The 10693-nt window shown below is 42.4% G+C and overlaps 1 protein-coding gene across 1 annotated transcript in view; it reads right to left on the minus strand.

The window, feature by feature from the left end:
- The window catches only part of ATF1 (activating transcription factor 1), a 72153-nt gene that overhangs the window by 34392 nt on the left and 27068 nt on the right, over positions 1–10693 (minus strand). The window contains exon 2 of the mRNA XM_011936121.1: positions 7588–7686. Within this exon, the coding sequence (XP_011791511.1) occupies positions 7588–7680 (93 nt within the window). The 5' untranslated portion in view covers positions 7681–7686. The remainder of the gene's footprint in view (positions 1–7587; positions 7687–10693) is intronic.

Consider the following 10693-nt stretch of genomic DNA (forward strand, 5'->3'; position numbering starts at 1 on the left):
CGGCCACTGCACTCCAGTCCGGGCGACAGAGCGAGACTCCGCCTCAAAAAAAAAAAAAAAAAACCTGTGGGTAATTTCTACTGACCTATCTTCAAGTTCACTGATTCTTTTCTTAGCTGTGTCAAGTCTACTATAAACCCAAACACGTACTTCACCTGTGTCACCATTTTTTTTTTTAAGACAAGGCCTTACTCTTGACACCTAGGCTGGAGTGCAATGGTGCGATGTTGGCTCACTGCAACCTCTACCCACTGGGCTCAAACAATCCTCCCACTTCAGCCTCCTGAGTAGCTGGGACCACATGGTGTGCACCACAATGCCTGGCTTGTTTTGTTTTGTTTTGTAATTTTAGTAGAAATGGAGGCTTGCCATGTTGCCCAGGCTGGTCTTGAACTCTTGAGCTCAAGCAATCTGCCTGCCTTGGCCTCCTAAAGTGCTGGGATTACAGGCGTGAGCCACCACACCATTTTTATTTCTGACATTTCCATTTGACTTTTTTATATAGTTTCCAACCCTCTGCTGAAATTCCCCAGCTGTCCATGCATGTTTTCTACCTTTCCCACTGGAGCCTTTAACATATTATCCATTGTTATTTGAAATTCACTCTCTGATAGTTCCAAGCTGGGTTATTATCCTGAGTCTGGTTCTGTTTATTGCTTTGTTTTTTGACAGTGAGTTGTTTTTTTGTGTGCTTTTGGTATGTATTTTGTAATTTTTGCCTGAATGATAGACATCATGGGTAAGACAGTACAGACTAAAGTAAATAGTATTTATCTTCAGAAATGGGAAAACAAGAGGGTACACCTCTTCACTAGGGTGTGTGTGTGTGTGTGTAGGTGTAGGGAAGGGGTTGAGTCATCTATTCAACAATTGAGCTGGGTTTGGATTTTGTTGTTGTTTGAATTACCTTAAGAGTACTACCAGCTTCCAATTCCTCTAGTGTGACTTTCTGCTTAGGGTGGGGCTGGTATGTCAGAGGGTTTTTCTCATTGTTCTTGCCATATACTCAGCCTTAGGCTTCATCTGTGCTTCTGCCCCAAAGAGTCTCTCTCCATACTCTTGTCCCTCCCCCAGGGGTAGATTGCTATTGCTTGACTTGACAGCAGCAACAGGGAGGTTCTCTGTTGTCCTGGTCCAGTCTCAGTCTCAGGTAGGCTCTATGTCTCTCGGTTACAGGGGTTGGGGCTTTCTCCCAGTGGCAGAAAAACTCTAACAGTCTAAGCCCTTAACAGTTTCCTGCCATTCCCTCAGGGTTTGTGGGTTTTCTTTTTCTTTTTACTTTTCCCAGACACAATGGAAAACAGGGTTTATTCTCTTTCTCCCAGTGGCTTAAAGATTTTTTTTCCAAAGGAAAAAAAGGTCCAAGTAGGCCTATACCACCTACCAAGGCATTCTCTGGTCTTCCTTGTGTCCCCAGCCCCATTTTTCTCCTAAGCAACTGTTGGAGGTCCTCGGAGAAAAACCTACAAGAGGGTATGCACTGTCTTTGTGTCTGCAGCTCCCAAGGATTTTACATGCTCATGCTTGCCTACGCTTGGACTTTAGCAATTCATTAATTTTCCTGCTAGTATGCAGCCCTGCTTTCCTAATGTGCTCTGCCACAGGTGAGCCACACCCACACCCCACCTCTATGAGTTTGTTATTATTTTATAGAACATACAACATATTTTTGTTTTAAGAGTAACATTCTTTCCAGCTTTCTACATCCTAGGGGGAGTCTAGAAATCATTCCATGATTATAAATACCACCTATATAGCCACAGCTCCTAAATTTAGATTTCTAGTCTGGACCTCTCTCCTGGACCCCAGACTCATGTTTCTAGCTGCCCCCTGGATAAATCTACTTGGATGGTCTGCCCAACAGATTTTAGGGTGGCTCCCATGATCTGCAGCTCCTGGTGTTTGGGACTTTGTCTAAACCTCTCCCCTTGAGAGTGGGAGGGACTTGTGACTTGCTTCCAACCAACCTTATTAGGCAAAGATGATGGGATGTCATGTTTTACCACAAGGAAATGGGATGTCATTCCTTTGATTATATTATGTATAAGACTCTGTCTTGCTAGCAGCCTTGCTCTCACTCTCCTGATGGACTTGAAGCAGGCTGCCATGTAGTGAACTGCATACAGAGAGGATCACATGGCAGGGAGTTACTGGTGGCCATTAGGAGCTACGGGCAGCCTCCAGCCAAGAACCAACCAAAAAACTGAAGCACTCAGTCCTGTAGCAACAATGAAATGAATTCTGCCAACAAACTAAGTGAGCTTAGAAGCAGATTCTTCTCTAGTCTAGCCTCCTGCTAAAAATTCAGCCCTAGCCAATGCCTCAATTGCAGTTTGGTGTGAGACCCCAAAGAACCCAGTTAAGATATGCCTGACCCCACAAAAACTGTGAGATAATAAATGTGTGTTGTTTTAAGCTATTAGCTTTGTGGTGATTTGTTCTGCAGCACAGAAAACCAACACAGATACTAGTACAGACATAACATGCCTAAAAACCAAATTCCTGATTGCCAACATTTCTCCAAAAAGAAAACGGAAAACATCCTCCAGTGTTGTCAATAAATGGCAGTTACACATATACGTGTGTGTGCACATATATATATACATATATATATACACACACACATATATATACATATATATATATATATATATATTTTTTTTTTTTTGAGACAGGGTGGGTCTACACTATGTTGCCCAGGCTGGTCTGGAACTCCTGGGCTCAAGCAGTCCTCCCACCTGAGCCTCTCAAGCAGATGGAATTACACGCATGCACAACCACGCCCAGCTCAAGTAATTTCATTCTTACAGTTGCTCAAAGCAAAACTGTGACGTCAATCTTGGCTCCTTCCTTTATTTAAAACTCCACATCCAATCCAAAAGCAAATACTATTGGCTTTACAACCAATATATATCCAGAATCTTAACTTTGTCTCATCACTACCACAGCTACCACAGTGGTCCAAGCCATTGTCATCTCCCATGTACATTACTGTAATGCCTTCTAACTGGTTTTCCTGTTTCTACTCCACAAAGCAGTCTGAGGGATTCTTTTAAGATATGCCAGATAATGTTTCTACTCAAAACACTCTAAAGGTTCCCCATGTCACCCAGATTAAAACACAAAAATTTTATAGTGGCGTATGGCCTGCATTATCTGGCACTCTCCCCTCTTCGCACCCCAACCCTCTCTGCGTCATCCTCTATCAGTCCCTCTCCCAACACACTGGCCACCTTGGTGTTCCTTGACCGTATCAAGCACATATTAGTCTCACAGTTTTACAACTGTTGGTCCATATAATTGAACAGGTATTTCCTCAGACGTATGTCTCTGACTACCTTGTATAAAAAGAGAAGTCCCCTGTCCTCCACCACTAACTCCCTCTCTCTCCTATCCTGCTTTGTCTCCATGGCACATAGTACAAACTGATACGTTTTGTTGCTTGTCTCTCCAAAATTAGAATATAAGTTCCAGGAGAGCTGAGACTTTTGTTCACTGCTATATCCCCAGTTTATACTGAATTATTGTAAAAAACTGTTTCCTTTACGTAACTTTTTTTTTTTTTTTTTGAGACAGGATCACGCTCTGTTACCCAGCCTGGAGCGCAATGGTGCAATCACGGCTCACTGCAGCCTTGACCTCTGGGGTTCAAGTGGTCCTCTCACTTCTGCCTCCTGAGTAGTTAGAACTACAGACAAACGCCTCCACAACTTGCTAACTTTTTTAATTTTTTAGTAGAGACAGAGTCTCACTATGTTGCCCAGGCTGGTCTCAAACTCCTGGGCTCAAGTGATCCTCAGTATCTCAAAGTGCTGGGATTATAGGTGTGAGCCATCGTGGCCGGCCATTTTTTTTTTTTTTTTTGAGACAGAGTCTCACTCTGTCACCCAGTCTGGAGTGCAGTGGTACGATCTTGGCTCACTGCAACCTCCCCGGTTCAAGCAGTTCTCTGCCTCCCGAGTAGCTGGGATTAAAGCTGCATGCTACCATGCCCAGCTGATTTTTGTATTTCTAGTAGAGATGGGGTTTCACCATTTGGGCCAGGCTGATCCTGACCTCGTGATCTACCCGCCTCAGCCTCCCAAAGTGCTGGGATTACAGGCGTGAGCCACTGCACCCGGCCTGCCAGCCATATTATTTTAAAAAATCACTATAAAATGATTTACCACCTAGAAATGTATTTATTTCGCCGGGCACGGTGGCTCAAGCCTGTAATCCCAGCACTTTGGGAGGCCGAGACGGGCAGATCACGAGGTCAGGAGATCGAGACCATCCTGGTTAACACGGTGAAACCCCGTCTCTACTAAAAAAAAATACAAAAAACTAGCCGGGTGCGGTGGCGGGCGCCTGAAGTCCCAGCTACCTGGAGGCTGAGGCAGGAGAATGGCATAAACCCGGGAGGCGGAGCTTGCAGTGAGCTGAGATCTGGCCACTGCACTCCAGCCTGCGCGACAGAGTGAGACTCCGTCTCAAAAAAAAAAGAAATGTATTTATTTCACCTCACCATAAATATGCTTCTGAGGAAATTTGGAGAAGAGTCACATCTAACCAAAATAACTGAAATATATATATAAGTAAGCCAAATGAATTAGAACATTTCTGTAAAGGGCTCTATTAACAGGAAAATAAAGAAAGATTCCACCTTATTTTTCTAGCACCATTTGGAGAAGACACTGCTATTCTTCACAGATATAGCCAAATAATATCAGAAGGATATATCAAGCTTAAAGGATTAACCCTTTGGGTCACTGGTTTTCAAACCTTTTGGTCACAAATCCTTTCTTTTTTTTTTTTTTGAGACAGAGTCTCGCTCTGTCGCCCAGGCTCGGGTGCAGTGGCTGGATCTCAGCTCACTGTAAGCTCCCCCTCCTGGGTTTACGCCATTCTCCTGCCTCAGCCTCCCGAGTAGCTGGGACTACAGGCGCCCGCCACCTCGCCCGGCTAGTATTTTTTTTTTGTATTTTTTAGTCGAGACGGAGTTTCACTGTGTTAGCCAAGATGGTCTCGATCTCCTGACCTCATGATCCACCCGTCTCGGCCTCCCAAAGTGCTAGGATTACAGGCTTGAGCCACCACGCCCGGTCACACAAATCCTTTCAACATTCTTAAAACTTACTGAGGATCCCCCAAAATTATTTGAGTTATATTTATTAATACTTACTATATTTAAAATTAAATTTAAAAAGTTAACAGTTCATTTCAAAACACAATAACAAATCTGTTACATGTTACCATACCTATTTCCATTAATACATTTAAAAAAAAAATTAGTGAGAGAAATGGCATTGTTTTATATTTTCACAAATTTCCTTAATATCTGGCTTAATAGAAAACAGCTGAAATCAGCCGGGTACAGTGGCTCATGCCTGTAATCCCAGCACTTTGGGAGGCCGAGGTGGGTGGATCACTTGAGGTCATGAGTTTGAGACCAGCCTAGTCAACATGGTGAAACCCCATCTCTACTAAAAATACAAAAATTAGCTGGCTGTGGTGGTGGGCACCTGTATTCCCAGCTACTCAGGAGGGTGACGCAGGAGAATCACTTGAACCCAGGAGGCAGAGGTTGCAATGAACCGAAATCACACAACTGCACGCCAGCCTGGGTAACAGAGCAAGACTCTGTCTCAAAAAATAAACAAACAAACAAACAAAGAAAAAGAAAACAGTTGAAATCTCTTCTGATTCAACATTATGTTATCATACATTGTTTTGGTCGAATTATACGAAGAAAATCCGCCCTCACATAGATATGCAATTAGAAAAGATATGTAGTGTTTTAATAGCATTTTCATTTACTTGTATTGTTTGATACAACAGCAAAACTCAGCAAGTTATAGTTTCTTAAAGGTTATTTGCTATGTACAGTCTGAACTTTGTGTATTCTGTTAACATTAAAATCCCTTAGTCTAATCTTGCACTTTAAATGGCTCTTACACTCATGCAATTTTTTTTTTTTTTTTTGGAGATAGGGTCTCACCCTGTCACCCAAGGCTGGAGTGCAGTGGCAAGACTATAGCTCACTGCTGCCTTGAACTCCAGGTGTTGTAGTGCCACCACACCCAGCTAATTTTTAAAACTTTTTTGTCCGGGCGCAGTGGCTCACGCCTGTAATCCCAGCACTTTGGGAGGCTGAGGTGGGTGGATCACCTGAGGTCAGAAGTAGTTTGAGACCAGCCTGACCAACATGGTGAAACCCAGTCTCTACCAAAAATACAAAAAATTAGCTGGGTGTGGTGGCAGGCGCCTGTAATCCCAGCTACTCGGAAGGCTGAGGCAGGAGAATTGCTTGAACCCGCCAGGCGGAGGTTGTAGTTACCCGAGACCGTGCCACTCCATTCCAGCCTAGGCGACAGAGCGAGACTCCATCTCGAAAAACAAAAGCAAAGGAAACAACTCTGAATACGGTTAGGCCTCTTTATTCATGGGTTCTGCATCCATGAGTTTCACATCCGTGAAGTCAACCAACCACAGACTGAAAATATTCAGGAAAAAAAATCTCTCTATATCGAACATGTAGAGATTTTTTTTCTTGTCATACAGTATAACGACATAGCATTTACATAGTATTAGATACTAAAAGTAATCTAGAAATGATTTAAAGTATACAGGAAAATATGTAGGTTATATACAAACACTATGCCATTTTCTATCAGGGGCTTTAAGCATCACAGATTTTGGAATCTGTGGGAGGTCCTGGAACCAATCTCCTGCAGATAGAGGGATGACTATATACTTAGTTTAAAAGAAAATAAAACCAAATGATCTTGACAAGATATTTAAAGGCCACCTTCTTTTCCTATATTTTAACATTTTATACAGTCTTTTTTGCTTGGTTTTCTACTGTATTTTTTATTTAATTTTATGATATGGAGTCTCACTCTGTTGCCCAGGCTGGAGTGCAGTGGCATGGTCTGTGCTCACTGCAACTCCACCTCCCAGGCTCAAGCGATTCTCCTACCTCAGCCTCCTGAGTAGCTGGAATTACAGGCAACCGCCACTGTGCCTGGCTAATTTTTGTATTTTTATTAGAGACTGGGTTTCACCACGTTGGTCAGGCTACTCTCGAACTCCTGTCCTCATGATCCGCCCGCCTTGGCCTTCCAAAGTGCTAGGATTACAGGCGTGAGCCACTGCGCCTGGCCTTTGTTTTGTTTTGTTTTGTTTTTTAACATTAATGCTGGGTGTGGTGGCTCACACTTGTAATCACAGCATTTTGGGAAGCCAAGGTGGGTGGATTACCTGAGATCAGGAGTTTGAGACCAGCCTGGCCAAATGGTAAAACCCCATCTCTACTAAAAATACAAAAAATAGCCAGGTGTGGTGGCAGATGTCTGTAGTCCCAGCTACCTGGGAGGCTGAGGTAGGAGAACTGCTTGAATCCAGGAGGCGGAGGTTTCAGTAAGCCAAGATTGTGCCACTGTACTCCAGCCTGGGCAACTAGAACAAAAATCTGTCTCAAAAAATAAAAATAAAAAATAAATAAATAAATAAAAATAAAACACATTAATAATCAGTCTGAAACAAGAGATTAATCTGCATATAAAATATTCCTAACAAGCTCAGTATTTTGGCCGGTCCCTCCCTTACCTGTTGAGCAATATGAGAAATGTGAGCTCCCTGAACTGCTGAACCAGGTTGAGGTGCTGTCTCTGACGTGGTACTCTTGTGGGAATCTTCCATAATCAACTATAAGGGGGGAAAAAGTCAGTTAAAATTAAATATGATACAGAATATTTGAAGTATACTATAGAGTCATATAAAAATTGATCATTTGGTTGCCTCATTGGAAAAGAACTGGTAGCAATGGTATAGAGATAGAAAGGGGACTTTGCATATTCTGTAATTTTTTTGAATTTTGGTCCACAAAAACATGCTTAAATGTAACAAAAGGAACATATGAACATAAATTATGATGATTAAATTTTCAAATGTTATCCCATTGAAGAATGATTACAGTCTTCCTATCTATGGACACAAACATATCTGTCTCTACGGAAGTTTCTAAGTACACATATAGTTTTTTATAGAGAGAATTTACTGAGTAAAAGTTGAACAAATAAATAAAATTATACCTAAGGAAGTTCTAAATAGGTTCTAGAAAACTTAGATAATCAACTTCAGGATATGCAGGCCGGGTAAGATTGAGAATAAATGAGCTATGAGAGATCAAATACAGCAAATAGGGAGAGAACCACTAACAAAGCAGCTGGTAAAAGATTTAGATAGAATTTAATGTTTTTAAAGGTTATCTGGAAAGGCAAAAAAAAAAAGAGAGGGCTAGCCAGAAAGCATATGAAAAGATGCTCAATATCACTAACTATTAAGGAAATGCACGGAAAACTACAATGAAATATCACCTCATACATACCCATTAGAATGGGTAATATCAAGACACAGAAAATACCAAGTGTTGGCAAGGATATGGAGAAACTGGAACCCTTGTACACTACTGTGCTGGTGGGAATATAAAGTGGTACGGCTATTATGGAAAATGCTATGGCAGTCCCTCAAACAGAGCAATTTCACTTGTTGGTGTATACATCCAGAAGAACTGAAAGCAGGGTCTCAGAGCATTTGTACACCTATGTTCAGGGCAGCATTATTATTCACAATAGCCAAAAGGTGGAAGCAACCCAAATATTCATCAGTGGATTAATGGATAAATAAAATAGTGACTGTACATACAATGGAATATTGTTCAGCCTTAGGAAGAAACTCCTGTCACATGCTACAACATAGATGAACCCTAAGCATATTGTGCTAAGTGAAATAACCCGGTCATAAAAACACAAAAACTTTATGATTCCACTAATTTGATGTATCTAGAGTAGCAAACTCCATAGAAACAGGAAGTAGAATGGTGGCTATCAGGGACTAGGGGAAGGAGGAAATGGAGAGTTGCTGTTTAATGGGCATGAAAAAGTTCTGGGCTGGGTGTGGTGGCTCAAGGCCATAATCCTAGCACTTCGGAAGGCCAAGGCAGGTGGACTGCCTGAGCTAAGGAGTTCAAGACCAGCGTGGGCAACATGGTTTCTACTAAAATACAAAAAAAATTAGCCAGGGGTGGTAGCGGGTGCCTGTGATCCCAGTTATTTGGGAGGCTAAGGCACAAGAATTGCTTGAACCTGGGAGGCGGAGGTTGCAGTGAGTGGGATTGTGTCACTGCAATCCAGCCTGAGTGACAGAGGGAGACTGTCTCCAAAAAAAAAAAAAAAAAGCTCTGGACATTGGTCGTACACACTATGAATGTACTTAACACTATAGAACTGTATGTTTAAAAATGGTTAATATGGCCAGGTGCGGAGACTCACGCCTGTCATCTCAGCACTTTGGAAGGCCGAGGTGGATGGATTACGAGGTCAAGAGATCAAGACCATCCTGGCCAACATGGTGAAACCCCGTCTCTACTAAAAATACAAACATTAGCTAGGCGTGGTGGTGTGCACCTGTAGTCCTAGCTACTCGGGAGGCTGAGGCAGGAGAATCGCTTGAATCGGGAGGCAGAGGCTGCAGTGAGCTGAGATCGTACCACTACATTCCAGCCTAGTGACAGAGCAAGACTCTGTCTCAAAAAAAAAAAGGTTAATATGGCCAGGTTTGGTGGCTCACGCCTATAATCTCAACACATTGGGAAACTGAGGCCCAAGAATCACATGAGCCCAGGAGAGACCAGACCTGGCAACACAGAACCCATCTCCACAAAAAATAAAAAATTAGCTGGGCATGGTAGTATGCTCCTGTAGTCTCAGCTACTAAGGAGGCTGAGGCAAGAAGATTGCTTCAGCCCAGGAGTCAAGGTTGCAGTGAACTGAGATCACACTACCGCACTCCAGCCTTTTCTCAAAAAAAAGATGGTAAATTGTGTTACGTGTATTTTTCCACAATTAGAGAGAGAGGGCAACTAGGTAGCTGCCCCTTGGCTTCACTGAATTAATAACTGTGGCGTTTAAGCCTACATATTTTCTTCTTCCTTTTTTCTAAGTCAGAAAACTTTTTTTTTTTTTTTTGAGACAGGGTCTTGCTCCACTGCCCAGGCTGGAGTGTAGTGGTCCAATCTCAGCTCACTGCAGCCTTGACCTCCCAGGCTCAACCCATCCTTCCACCTCAGCCTCCTGAGGAGCTAGGACTACAGGTGCATACCACCATGCCTGGTTAATTTTGGGGGGGTCTTTTCTGTACAGATGGGGTTTTGCCATGTTGCCCAGGCTGGTCTTGAATGCCTAGGCTCAAGTAATTACTGTCTGCCTCGGCCTCCCAAAGTGCTGGGATTACAGGTGTAAGCCACCATGCCCAGCCCAAATTCATTTTTAACAACTGAATTGAAGCTATTGTTTTTAGTCATTGGAAAAGGCATGAAATCGCTTCACACAGAAAGTAGTTTAAATTTTCTTCCCTCAAATACGTCACTAGTCTTTTTCTTCTTACATGGAAAATACACAATAAAAAGAAAACAGGATGACAGATATTAATCACAATATTGTCTAATTTCTTGTTGTCTTCTATTTCCACAACTTTACTTAAAATCATAACCATATTACATGTACTACTTTGTATCCTCACATTTTGTATCCTGTTTTCATTTATCATACATATCTTCTAGGTTTTAAATAGAAACATATTTAAAGGCTACATAGGCCGGGCACAGTGTGGCTCATGCCTGTAATGCCAGCACTTTGGGAGGCCGAGGTGGGCA

The sequence above is a fragment of the Colobus angolensis genome, unplaced genomic scaffold, assembly GCF_000951035.1.
Source record: "Colobus angolensis palliatus isolate OR3802 unplaced genomic scaffold, Cang.pa_1.0 Scaffold151, whole genome shotgun sequence".
NCBI lineage: Eukaryota > Metazoa > Chordata > Mammalia > Primates > Cercopithecidae > Colobus > Colobus angolensis.